The sequence below is a fragment of the Desmodus rotundus genome, chromosome 4, assembly GCF_022682495.2.
Source record: "Desmodus rotundus isolate HL8 chromosome 4, HLdesRot8A.1, whole genome shotgun sequence".
NCBI lineage: Eukaryota > Metazoa > Chordata > Mammalia > Chiroptera > Phyllostomidae > Desmodus > Desmodus rotundus.
Window position 1 is genome coordinate 116399931 of NC_071390.1, and position 14128 is coordinate 116414058.

At 43.9% G+C, this 14128-nt stretch overlaps 1 protein-coding gene across 4 annotated transcripts in view; it reads left to right on the forward strand.

The window, feature by feature from the left end:
- FAM107B (family with sequence similarity 107 member B) overlaps nt 1-12061 on the forward strand; it is a 197368-nt gene extending 185307 nt beyond the window's left edge. For 3 of the 4 annotated variants that reach the window (XM_053922337.2, XM_045186041.3, XM_045186033.3), the window contains exons 2-4: nt 1521-1704; nt 8015-8165; nt 9388-12061. In XM_053922337.2, coding sequence (XP_053778312.1) covers nt 1577-1704; nt 8015-8165; nt 9388-9504 — 396 coding nt within the window. In that variant the 5' untranslated portion in view covers nt 1521-1576 and the 3' untranslated portion in view covers nt 9505-12061. The remainder of the gene's footprint in view (nt 1-1520; nt 1705-8014; nt 8166-9387) is intronic. The other variant, XM_024580044.3, reaches the window with a different exon arrangement.
- Nucleotides 12062-14128: the final 2067 nt, after the last annotated feature.

Sequence of the window (14128 nt, forward strand, 5' to 3'; positions counted from 1 at the left end):
TTTAGTTTCATTTGAGCTTTACATTCCTGGCAATGTCAGCATGGATGAGTTATTTACTTTTTGCTTCTCCATTTTATAATCTACAAAGTCAAGATTCTCATTCTTCTGTGCGTAGGTTGTTGCTGAGATCGGATGTGATCGCATACCTGTAAGTGCTGTATCTACAGCCTGGGTCATTGCTGGCTGCCACTCGGAACAGTATTTCTTACTGGGTGCGTCGGAGTACAGCAGTGTTTTGGGACAGTTCAGGATTCAGGAAAGCATCACGTGACTTTGAAACCAAAACTCATATGTGTGTCAGCTGATGGCCACTGGACCTGTGTTTTGTTGTTTTTTGTACACATCTTTATTCCTTCCAGTGTCCCCCTCACCACGCCCAAGTCCATGGAGGCTCACCCGTGTTCTCGCCTCCTGTTAGCCCTGCCTCAGGTGTAAACACACACACACACTTTCCTCGGGTGTTTGATTCCATGGCCTGAAATAAGATGGAGCCCTTCTTCTCTCTAGGAGTACGTTCATGGAGGGCCTTTCCGCTTTTTCTCTTTAGTACAGATTTGGCTTAGTTCAACATTTACTTAGTTTCTGCCATGCGCCAGGCACTTCGCTGGACCTCGGGATTCAAAACTGGGAAAGAAAGTGGTTCTAACTTTGCAGAGAGTAGACAGAAACCTGGGGTTACCCTCTGTTAGGGTGCCTTTGTGGTGGAAGTACACCTGTGCCATGCTGGAGCACCGAGGGCGTGGAGGTGGCTGTTTGTTCTCTAGACTTCCCTGGAGAGGTGGGGAGGTGGCATTCTTGGGCGTTAGCTGATAACCGTGGGGATCGTCATTTCGTTTAGGGGCAGCAAACTGGCCAGAGAATCAGTCAGCCTGTCCTCTGCGCTTTCTAGGTAAGGCCCTGTGTCAGATAGTCTGCAGTGTCAGGCCCTGCATCTGACTTCTGGTTTGGAAAATGAAGTAATCTTACAGGGACAGGGAAGCATGAAATGGTGTGTAAACTTGCAAATTTGCCAGATGTGCTTTGGGGTGGAGGAGCAGGGCTGGGTGGGTACCAGGAGGTATACCTCAGGGGCTGCGGCAGTAAGATACCTGCCAGCTGGACCCGCTGTGCTTGACGCTCAGCCAGCCTTGGTCCTCGCAGCCCTGCCCCCAGTGAGCGTTTATTCTCTTCTGTCTCACTGCATGTAACATACTTGCAGAGCACCCACTACGTGTGGGGTTGAGTTGGTCTTTGGACGTGGTTGTAGGAAGTGTCCTGTGTGACCTGAAATTGAAGGTGTGACCAGAGCCAGGTTAGGGGATCATTTGCTTTAGTCATAGACAGCACAGAACGCTACGGATGTTCTTCACTCCGTTACTCCCCCAGTTACTTTCACAGAAAATTGTTGAATGAAGTAGCAGCGTGGACCAAGGAGGATGGCGTGTTCAGCCGGTGCACCTGCATGGCTGTGCTGGGCCTCTGGTTGGTGTGAGCCGTCTTCTCAGAAAAGGCCGCAGATGAGTCTTGTCTTTCTGTTTCAGACAGCCTGTTTGAGGATCCTGACCTTAAGGACACATATCTCATTCCAAGAAATATCATGGCTGAACCAGACTATATAGAAGATGACAACCCTGAACTAATTAGGCCTCAGAAACTGGTCAATCCTGTCAAAACGTCCCGCAACCACCAAGATCTTCACAGAGAACTTCTCATGAATCAGAAGAGGTAAGATGCTTCCGTGGGCGGAGTTGCTCTCGGGACTTGTAACCAGGTATAGTTTTAATTAGGTTCAGAAAGGCTTCGAAGAGTTGTTTGTCTCTTCTCTGTATTTGAGGCATCCGTATTCCTTCTAGCGTCGCTGAGCCAGGATGCCACTCCGTACGGTGAAGCCGGCAGCAGGCGCAGCTGCACACCAGGTTACTCAGAAGTCTGCAGTCCTCTGTCCCCTGCTCAGATGGACACAGATTTTAAACCTGGATGGAAGGGTCTGCACTGAGGATAAAAGGGAGTGTCCTGAGTCAAAGAGAAATACATTATTTCTTAGATTTGTAAAAGTCCTGAATTTTCCCTTTATGTTTGTGAATATGTGGGAGTAAGAGGTAAAAATTGCCTGGCTTAACATCTGTGAGTGGCAGGTTGAAGCCTCTAGAACTATATCAGTCTTAATGGACAATAACACTTGCTTGCTTTTTCTTTGTTTTTAAGTAGCATTTTAGTTATCGTTATTGACATTTGTATTATTTTCAATTGTTGTGGAGACAGTTTCTTTGCCTTCTATTTTCTTTGTAAACCATTTGTTAGTTCCCCCGGTGTCATGAGTAATTTTAGAAGTTGGGTTGTGGTACTCTGCTTGTTAAGTGATGCTGGACAGAGCCAGGAGACGGGGAGAGCAGAGGGTGCAAAGTTTTTTCTTGATTAGGACACAGGGTTACCTTCATTATTTAAGGTCAGTTAAGCCGCATTTAGAACTGTTTTCAGATCTTCGGAACGACACTGTTGATCTGAACCGTGAGACTGTGTGGCTCCCCCATCCAACCGGTCTGCTAAGCCCTGGCACTGCCCATCGATCGAACTGAAAGATGCATAGGTCAAGTTAAGCATTAGAGCCGTGTTTTAGAGGGAAGGCCTAATTAAAAATTTTTTAAATTATTGTAAAGGAAACGAGGGGGCATTTTTGTAGCGGTCCTTCCCGACTCTCCCCCTGCCAGGACCCCTGTCCCAGGAACTCTTTGTAAACACATCCTTCCTCTGTTGTGGGAATGTGACCTACCCCCTTTCGGCCCCAGGCTCACAAGTGTGCTGCTGGATTAATGCTTATAAACTGAAATCAAGTTTGATCCTTCCTGAGTAGTCCTTAGCTTCTCCTGGTTTTTCTCACAGCAAAGGAAAAAAATTGATTCATTATCATCATGCCCAAAGCAAAAATAGGGCTCTCCAATTTCCTAAACAGGCCGCAGAATTTAGAGACAGTCCTGCCTGGGAAAGTCTGCACTTTGGGGAAAGATAAAGTTTAGCACGCTCCAAAAGAGAGTAGCTAAATGTTTTTCTAAACTAAATGGCTTTCTGATTATCTCTACGTCTTGGATCTCAGTTCCCTTACCTGTAAAATGGGGTAGGAGGTTGAGTTGAAAGATATATAAAAATATCTTTCTTATAAAAACGAAGGAAAAGAGCAGCTGTATAAATACCTATTAAATGCATGGCATATAGTAAGTGCTCAGCCCCAACCACCCGTCCTTTCTGTGTAGTGTCATCAGGAAGTTCCTGTTGCTTTTTCCCTTCTTGTTGGAAAAATTCTGGTCTGGCCATAGAAGTGCATTTTAAAGAAAGAAAGAAAAAGACAGGTTTCAAAATCAAATGACTGTGTCTCATCCTATGTCTTCAGGTTTCTCAAGGTAAAATCTGAGTTTGGTAGGGTCCTCTGTTAGAAATACAGCTGGCTTTAAAGTGCAGGCTTCTCAAGCAGTTTCTTCTTTTATTCATCTTCTGTCACATACATATTTCAGAGACTGTAGGGCGGGTTATTCCTGAATTTTAATGGTAGAATATAAGAAGTATTACATCAATAATATATATATGTTTGATTAGAGGGTAATTAGACTTGATTACTGGTTTGTACCATAATGAAAGTCTGTTCATTTTCTATAATTTGTAAAGGGTCTCCCCGTAGTTTATCTTGACCAATCCAATGACCTTTCCAGTGGCCCAGCGTGTGTCATCTCGGGGCGCCCTAATTCAACATGCCAACGGGAGAGAACTCAGAGGAACAGGCTAAGGAATCTTCTCGTGATCTCACAGCAGTTTTTTGGAATCAAAAGGGTAGAAATAAACATACAGCTAAAGGCAGTGTGAATGAAAGGCAGAGATGAATCAAATATAGTAATAATAAGAATTAGAAAAGGGATAGGGGAATGAGAGGGAGACAGAAATGAGATCAGCGTACAACAAGCTTTCCAGGAGCCCTGGGCCTTTGCCCCACGTGGCAGGAATTTGGCTCAGAGCCCCGCAGCAGTTAGTTCAAAGAGGTTTTTTAGTTTTAAAAGATCTTAAGATAAAAGCAAAGTCACTGCTTAGGAGACCGAATACTCTACCCATAGGTTTTCTAACTCTGAAATTTAAGCTCTTTGAAGTGTATAATTCTGCTCCTCTATTCTCTTTTGGACTAGCTCAGTTTCAGGTTAAAAGTCTTCACATTTCGAGCTGGTCGTAGTTGGCCACAAGGTCTGATTAAGACCATTTGCAGGTTCTCAGATTCTGTAGGTTCCCCAATGACATCAGAAGGGCAGGTTTCAAGACGCAAGTTTTTGGGTGGTTTTTTTTTAAGTTGAAAGGTTAGTGTTTAAGCGGTCTTAAAAATATTTCTAATGTAACATATATTCTATCTTCTCTACAAGAGTTCTTTTGGAAGGCAAATACAGAATACCCGACTGCTCAAATATACCCCTGACAATGGTTCTTCGGCTTGCACATTTCAGTCGGTGGTTTTCGCTCCCAGTGTGTTTAGTTGATCTTCATTTGCCATGCTTTGCTAGACAGATGTTTGCTCAATAAATGCTTGTGGCTATACGACATGGGAAAATACGGGAAATTGGGGTAGAAGTATTTGCAGTTGAATCCATGCAGGTAGAAATCAAATGATTCAGGCACAAATGTAGACAAGGCAGGCCGGGCCAGAAGATTCCAAGATTAAAGATCAAGGGCTTGGAATCCAACTGTACTCTCCCCGCTCCCCTGAGTGAACAGTTAGGCCAGGAGACTTTTGGCTGGGTGGGCAGGGGGGCATGCGCTGTTAGGGTCTGCGCCAGCCCTCGCCTCTGACTCGGGTCTCCCAGGTGAGGAGGTGGTTTCACTTTGGTGGGTTCAGCGCCTCTGGAGTGGAGATGAAGATGGAGTGGAGATGAAGACGGAGTGGATGCGGACCATTCCGGCCCACCCCTGGATGTGTTTGGTGGCTTTTGTGACATGTGGAATGTATATATAACGTGTTGCCGTCTTTTTGGAGGGCAGTTTGGCAATGTACATAAAAATATAAAATGTGCAGACACTTAGCCAGCAATTCTACTTCTATGAATGTGGCCAACAGAAATACTTATGTGAGAGTGCAAATGTGAATGTACAAGAAAGGTCACTCTTCATTGCTTTTAATAGGGAACGATTGGAAACAACCTAAATGCATGTCAGTACGGGAGTGGCAAACGCATGGCATTTCCGTATGTACTGTGTTGTTTGTGAAGATGTTAAAGAGATTGAGGAAGAGCTTTGTTTGTAAAGGTATAGAAAGTATGGAGGGGCCTCAGCTACACTGTTATCTCCGGGTCCATTGGGGGAGGGCCCACCTTGTTCAGTTTGGGGGGACCATGGACATAAAGTACAGCATGATGGTGCTCCCCGGACCTGTTTAACGAGGAGAGTTGGGGTGCGCTTTCACTCTTTGTTTTGCATGTGCATGTGTATCACCTAACCTGGTGTTATGCGAGGAGCACTCACTAATTTTAAAAATTGGCGTGGCCCGCTGTAATAGTCACAGCCAGCAGGCTCAGGACTAACTTGGTTTTGAGGGGTACAAAGCCGGCAGGACTTGAGCACCTGTCAGTCGTAGGGGATTAAAGTCCTTGTTAATTGCATATGTCAGAATTGGTGAAAGAGAATCGACCGTTGTCATGCACAGAATGATATTGTAGTTCTTATGACATTTCAGGAAGCTCACTTCTCCCCCCAGTCTGACCCAGTTTTAGACTTGGGGAGTCTACAGGCAGGGCTTGCTTGACTTCTTTCCATTCGGCACGGGTGAAGTGGTCGCTGCATTAAAATATTCACTAAATTTGTATGACTTGGTGACTGTTACAAGTGAAGAGCATTTGTCATATAAGCACCGTTCCTGAGCTGTACTGAATATTTTATCTTCCTGCCCCACTGTGTGAGACCCTTGACTAGGAAATGAATGCCGCGTGTTGATTAAGCCCGTACGTGCGCTGCAGCGGAACCTCAGCGCAGTGTGCCGCACGTCACGGTTTGCTCAGCAGCGTCTGCGCAATCCAGAGGAATTTCTTAACAGCTGAGGTTAATTTCGCCTGTGAAATAATAGGGAAAGAAAAGTGTTTGAAATTTAAATTATGCAGATAGCTAAGTCCTTAATCCTAACACTGAAATCCCTTAAATCTGTCTGTAGTGTCCTAGAGGCTTTTTAATGGTTGCGAAACTGAATGAGTCCTTACTCAGACGACTTGCAAACACATTTCCTTGCGATCACTGACACTTAGGTTTACTGCGAACAAAATGCCATCGGCAGCTTTTATTGTGCCGATTAAAGATTTGATTTTCAGAATAGTCTGTCCATACTTTTGTCCCCGTCATCCTACCTTCGTGACTGTGCAGCCATAGTTACATCACAGAAGTAGGCTGTCTCTCTTGTTTCACTGGAAATTTGGTTGAATTTATTATTTTTCTTTTTTTAAATTATATGTTATTATTTGTGTTATTACAGTTGTCCCAATTTCCGCCCCCTTGTCCCTCTCCACCCAGCCCTCCCCCTATTCGCTCAGGCAATCCCCACACCTTGTCCCTGGCCGTGGGTCATGCGTATATGTTCTTTGACTAATCCCTTCACCTTCTTTCATTCTTCTTTCTTCTTCTTCTTCTTTTTTTTTTACCAAAAATTTTGTTAATGGAAATTGGGAAATTACAGACAAGTTACTTTGACTGTGTTTCCCTTATCTTCAGTTATGGAATATACTGATCTTTATTTTATAAACAACTGAAAAATTTAGTGCAATTTTTAAAAATATGTAGCTTAGAGAGATGCCAGAATTTTTTAAAGATTATGACTAGATATGAGGGAGGAATATGATTTTGAGGATTAGGTCACAGACGTGGCAGTGTGAACTTCAAAGAGATTGAAACGAGTGTGGAGTTGAGATTCTTATAACCAGAGCACACATTTTGGAAATTATTTGACTTCACAGTTACTCACATGGCTAGTCGATTAGTCCCACTACTTGATTCAAGTATCTTGGGGAACAACCAAAATCGAGGTAGACAGCCGTGGTGGACAGACTGGCAGTCGTCCTCAGCCAGACCTGACAGTGGTGGGAAGGTGCACGGGCCCATCCCATCGCAGGCCGATCAGCAAGCTGATTCAGCAGCAGTGCTAACTTCCCTCGGCCCAGAAAAACACGAGATACCGTTCGGTCAAGTACGTGTGTGGATGCACGAGAGTGCGTTTGCTGACCATCGCCCTTTGCACCCTTTTCCTGTTCTGTGGTTTGTTTCATTTTTATTTTAAATGCTCTCAGTAAATATTAATGCCAAGTGGAGATTACTTAAGGGCTAGTGGAGCCTGGCTGAAATGCTAGGAAATGCTCTTCCCTTGACTTGCCACGGACTGCTTAGAAGGAGGGTTACTACGCCTAAGCTTTAGCTTGTGTCTCCCCATGTGAAGAGCTGGTAGCTTAACTTATCCCCCAGAAATACAGCACTTCCCTGGAGCCTCACTTCCGTGCATTGTCAGTCGTCAGCCACACATCTGAAATGCAGGCATCACCGGACTAGGTGTCTGGGGTCAGAGTTCTACGTGGCCATGCCCCCCAATAATAATTAAACAGTGGACGTGCCTTCACACATGCAAGAACCCTGTTACAAATCTGAAACTTTGGCCATTTTGCTGCTTAAATTTCTTGTGAAGCCATCTCACCTCCACGTCCACTTCAGGGGGTTGTCACACCATTGAATGAGCATGCTCCTTCTGCTGCCCCAACCCTTCCCACACCCACTAGCCTCCTTTGTAGCCTAGTGCCTGGCACTCAGTGCGTTTTTATCCAGTCAGTGGATATTGCTTACTTTGGGAAGATACTCCTGCCCTTTCCTGCTCATGAATTTCTGCGACCACCAGTGTTGACTAATTAACTGGGGGGAGGTGTCACAATCATGCTAATTCATGGACCCCTTTTTCTGTGGCTGATGCCTGAAATTTCTGTTCATGAAAGAATGTGTCCATTTGATTACAACTTTTTAATTTTGTTAATTCATTTTTTTGCAGGGGTCTTGCCCCTCAGAATAAGCCAGAACTGCAGAAGGTGATGGAAAAGAGAAAACGAGATCAAGTAATAAAGCAGAAGGAAGAGGAAGCACAAAAGAAGAAATCTGACTTGGAAATAGAACTATTAAAACGACAGCAGAAGTTGGAACAGGTGAGGATGACTGGGTGCAGGTGGCCTTTCTCTGATTGAGCTGCATTTGGCGTACAACACCGTGTAAGTTTAAGGTGTACGGTATATTGATTTGGTACATTTATGTTGCAATACGATTGCCATTGTTGCCTTAGCTGACACCTCTGTTGCATCACATACTGATTATTCTGTAGCTGGGAACCATTAAGATCTAGTCTGTCAGCAAGTTGAATGTTTGTGGCAGTTTTGTTGTCCGCAGTCACTGTACTATTATTTATCACGTCTCTGGGACTGCTTATCTCCTAGGTGCAAGTTTGCACTCTCTGACCACCATCTCCCATTTCCCCCCCTCCAGCCCCTGGTAACCACCACTCCCCTCTCTGCTTTCACAGGCTTGCTTTTTAAAGACTCCACATGCAAGATATATGACACACTATTTGTTTTTCTCTGACTTATCTCACAAGTAGTCTTTTATGTCCTGAAAAATAAGAATGTTGGAATAAGCATAATTTGCCCTTGCCAGTGTGGATCAGGGTTGGAGCATTGTCCCGGAGACCAAAGGGTTGCGGGTTGATTCCTAGTCCGGGCACATGCCCGGGTGGCGGGTTCGATCCCTGGTCAGGGTGTGTACAAGAACGCAACCAATCGATATTTTTCTCTCACATCAATGTTTCTCCCCTCTCCCCCTTCCTCTCTCTAAAAAACAATGAAAAAATGTTCTCAGTAATCTCTCTCTCTCCCCCCATTTCTCCTACTGAAAAAAAAGTTACCAGACATGTCAGATGTAAATGTTTATACCATGAAAGGAAAATATGAGGCAAAATATCAGCAAATGGCCTAAAATACATTTAAGTGAAAGTCCAGGATTCTGTTGAGGACCTAGAAGAGATTCAGGAGGCAAAGCCAACACCAGGGGCTCTCAGTGGATTCAGTGTTGGGAGCTCAAGCAACTGAGTGAACTTTAACCTCACTGAGAGTGTAGGAGAACAGGGTTGATCTCAGGATCTCAGTGTCTTATCCATGATTTTTAGATTCTCATCACCTCTGGCATTGCTTGTCGTTACAACCCATCGGCTGCTGCTCCTGGGTGGAATTACACCAGGACCTAGATACATATATGTGTGTGTGCATTTTTTTTAACTGAAACCAGGAGAAACAAAGCCATTAAGGACTTTGGAAAGAGGAGTGTTTTGAAAAACCTCTCAGTTTGTAAATAATTTTCCTGTTTCTGACTTTTATTCAGCTTGAACTTGAGAAACAGAAACTGCAAGAAGAGCAAGAAAATGCCCCAGAGTTTGTGAAGGTTAAAGGCAATCTTAGGAGAACAGGCCAAGAAGTGGCCCAAGCCCAGGAGTCGTAGGCCCAGGCCTGAGAGACTGTGCTGCAGCTGTGAGCAGGTGCCTCCTCAAGGCTTCATCCCGGGGCACAGACCCCTGGGGCGCGTCCCAGCCAGCAGAGAATCACCACTTAAACAGGATTTGGCCTCGGTTCGCCTACTAGCTGGGTGGGTAAATTACCTGTGACAGCTGCAGTTCCTATTCGCCAAACAAAGGACGTTGACCAGCACTCAAGTTGGGATATGGACCTGTGTTCAAAGACTCGTTAGAAACAACAAATAAAGGAAGAGGACACTGGAACGAATTCTTGAGAGTTGCACTACTTGGTTTTTCTGCCGATCCAAGTTTAGTGGGGCACAGAGCCTTTTTTCTTTTAAAAACTGAAGAAAGTGTGTTTTATTCTTCCTTTAGTTATCTACTAGGTGATTTAGATCACATAGAAATGCATTTGGTCTGTTACAGCCGATATTCAGCAATTCTGTTTTGAGAACCCCAAATTTCCTTATTTAATTTACACTTCCACCCATGTTAGGTGAATTCACACCTGAGAGTGTAGATGTTAGTGTTGAGCACAGCTATTACCTTTATCGACAGCCATAGGGTGAAGAGGGTTTAAAATATGTAAACAAACATATGTAAACAAAAATACATAAACAGCCATCTTGACCTTATTTTAATTTTTTTGGCTATGTTCCATGGTAACATTCCAGCTCAGAGAGGGCGCATTATGTAAATCCATTTATTGCTTTGATAACTTTTTTTTTTAATTTCTTGCTGAGCTAGTCCTTTTATATGAAATAATCTCCCCCATCCTTTGGAGAATAGAAGCCAGTCCACATAACCCAATTTCAGTGTCAAAAGTAGAGGGTCCAAATCTTTTGATTCCTTCTGAGAGCAGTGGGGAATGCTCCCCTTGGGAGCCTAGAAAGGAGGAGTTCTTTGGCTATTTTAATGTGAGGCAAGTGTAGACTGGTCTCAAGGAGGCCTCGTTGGAAGATTCATAGCATTTGTACATGTTGAAAGTTATCAGAATCCAAGCTTTGAAAATTTCCGAGTAATGATCACCCATTTCTTTACTTTTTTTTCTTGAGAAGAAAGACTATCTCCCCATTCTCTTAGTTATGATGATGCTATTGATAATGATGATGTTAATGACTACTATTCTGCATCTCAGGAAAAGCCAACATGAAGGGAGAAGCTGCTTAGTTTTCGGACTCTAGCTAGCAAGCTACTCAAAGTGAAGTCCGAGCTGCCAGTACCACCCAAGTTCTTAGGCAGGATTCATTCTATACTGCTGGTGTGATACATTCAACTTGGGGGGTCCGGAAGAATTTGTGTGGATTCAGTAAGTTCTCCACAGCGACGACTCAGCCAGTAATTTCTCCGTTGAAGACCTTCTTATAATTCTTCTAAAGGCACGTAGAAAGCTGGGTTCTGAGCTTTTGATTTCTTAATAAACATAGGAGAAATTGGCTTTCTGTGGGAATGCTTTTCATAGTCGACCATTAGGCTCATATTCAGTGCTAATGTGAACAGGATGTAAGTAAATGCAGTGATCATACACTGCTAGTTCAAGAACATGTGGATCACATGTGGAATGAATGATTTCCCTCATCAGTATTATTTGAATAAAATAGGCGTTTAAGAGAAGATGCCCTATCATAGTTGGCTTTCGAAGGATGGAACGGCAACTTTTTCCATCACTTCCTTTTCAGAGAAGAAAGGACGTTAACTGATCATCTTGAAGGCACACGTCTGACGGCGCACCGACTGCAGTTCCTTCTCTGTGCGTGTGGGCTGCTGACGTGACCTGAGAAGTGAGGCTTCAGGGCCCGCTGGGCGCAGCCTTTGCTGCGTGTAAGATCTTCAGGTCCTGGGTCCTTGAAGCAGTCCTGCCACTTGATGAGATTCTCAAGGGCTCTGGCAGGCTCCTTTAGAAGGACCAATTCTGTTTCTAGAACTTAGCTAGAATTCATTCTTCCCTGGGAAAAAATAAATGACATGAGCATTTCCCTTCCAATGTCACAAATCTGCAGAATTATTGGTAGTTCGTAGTTCACGGTCTGGCCAAACCAAGACTTGTAAATAGCATACAGTGATGTCTTAGTGGAAGGTACATGTAGAGAAGCTCCTTGAAGTCATCAGATCAGCTTAGCTCTCAGGCCCAAGTTTGAAGAGGCCTCAGTCCCCTTCAGCGCTTCAACACTGTACACCCCCGACCCCCAGGACTCATGGACACCCGAGCAGCTTTGTGCTTTGAGCCACTTTTGGACAAAACCGGCTCCATTTTTCCACTCCGCGGTTTTCTTAAACTAGTTCAATGTTTTATAGTCTCCTGGCAGTAAGGTGGTGTTGCTTTCGAAGCTATAGCAGTTGACTTTATTCTTCTACTCTGAGAAACCTTGACTTGTTTGAGTGTATATAATATGTATAAAGGGAGCCTTAATGGGGTTGTTTTCATAATTTAATATTTTTTGTATTTGCTCTTGTATAATTGTTTTTAATGGAAAGTATTACAGAATTGAGGGTGGAATTCTTAGAACCAAAGTTATTCTTAATAAAAATCACCACATGCTCGGACCACGCAGCATTATTTGTCTGGTGTTTTTAAAATGGATGGGGGGACGGTGCATTATGTTCGGTTCAAAGATCAGAAGGTGGTTCTAAGGCCTCGCTTTGACGACTGTCCTTTTGTACAAACTTGTCCCCAAATTAGTTCTGTCCTCTTGCCCTGTGTCAGTCAAGACTGATAATTTATGATGTCAAATCTGTGCTAAGGTGCTATGCTGCACCTTGTGTACAAGAGGTGATGTTTCAGCGGCAGCTGTCCGTGCTGCGGATCGGAGTGTGCTGAGTGTTAGGTAGCTTGGTAGGACAGCGGGGGATACATTCTGGGAAGGAACAGTTTCTCCTGCCTGTGAACTCGTACACCTGACATGTCTGAAGTGTGACCATAAAATTATTTTGCTGATGCAGCTAAAGTAATGTTACCTTCAGAGAAGTTAGTTTGGGAAGCTATACACATGATTTTATTAGGTTGTTCGTTACATTAGTTGGGAGGTTTCAGTCTCTTTACTTTTCTGAGCCCAGATTATTACTCTGCTTGATCACCTGATTCCTAGTATCTTTGGACTCTTTTGAAAATCAGATCTATTCAGGGCAGTAAAGATTTGCTCCCTCTAAGGTAATACCGTGAGTTCTAAAGGCCAGCACGGAAGACAGGTTCCAAAAATTATTTGAGCAGCAGCTGCGTCCTTGGAACAACTAGGCATTGTCACAAGGCGACAGCTTTAAGGCAGCTAGTCCACTCATTGGGCCACTGATGTTTGTTTCTTACAGTAGTAGTAGTAGATTTGAAAGGAGATGTGGCAACGAATGTTTTTGGTAAGACTTGCAATGCTATTGTCCAGCTAAAAGAAGTACTAGAATATCGCCACCAGGCTTACACTTACTAGTATACTGAGAAACAGTGTTTTCTTTCTGAAGTCTTAGGGTAAATAAAATCTTCATGAGTAAGCCCTGTAATTACAGTTTCTACTTTTTTTCTCATGCGAAAATGCATTCTGACTATCAGTGGAAGCTGTCTGAATGTCTTCTCAGTTGCTCCTAGATTTCCTGGGGCACTTGGTTATTTACGGACAGTGTGCTGCTGGCTGCTGGGCCCCGCAAGGTGAGGATATAGGTGTGTGTGTGTGAGTGTAAATATGTATTCATACATTTGCACTGATATCTGTAGTGATTGGAAATCATTAGTTCACAGCAATATCCCCAGTTCTGACCCAATAACACATTCCAGCTTTCTTCTTTTCCATATTTGTAGCCCCTTTCCCAGCAGGGGAAGCCCGGCTGCCCCCTCCTCCAAATCCTTACTTCTCAGTCATGTCAGACGTAACTCATCTCCGAACCTTGCTCAGCCACCACCTCCACTCTGACCCTGCCTGAATTGCTCATCAGGAAACAAGGGAACACCATGATTTTCCTTGTGCATTTAAATATTTATTGTAAATTGAATTGAACTGCCTCGAACAACTTAAATTGCACTTGCAGTTTAGTATGGCTGATTGTGTCGAACCTTTCAAACTCCTTATATAGCACAGGAACCATGCTTGACGTATTGGTCTCCAGAAAGTCAGAGCCACTAGGAAACAGATATCTAGGAAAGGTATGTATAAAGCCAGATATATTTGAGAAATTGGCTCACGCAACGATGGAGGCGGAGAAGTCCCACAGCTGCATCTGTAAGCTGGAGATCAAGAGAGCAAGTGGTGTAGTTAAGTCTGAGTCTGAAGACCTGAGAACCAGAGCCGAGAATGTAAATCTTAGTCTGAGGGCAGAAGAAGACCAATGTTTCAGCTTTGCCGTCAGGCAGAGAGAGCAAACCCTCCCTTTCCTCTGCCTTTTCGTTCCATTCAGGCCCTCACCTGATGGGATGATGCCCACCCACGTTAGGGAGGACTGTCTGCTGGGTCCATCGGTCGGTTCAAATGCTGGTCTCATTTGGAAACACCAACAAGACACACCCAGGCGTAATGCCTAATAGTCAAGTCGGTGCATTATGTAATTGAATACAATGATAAACACATACTAAAAATTTAAAAATTTATTTTATGAATCAACCTTTAAGCATTAAAATGTCCAATAATATTT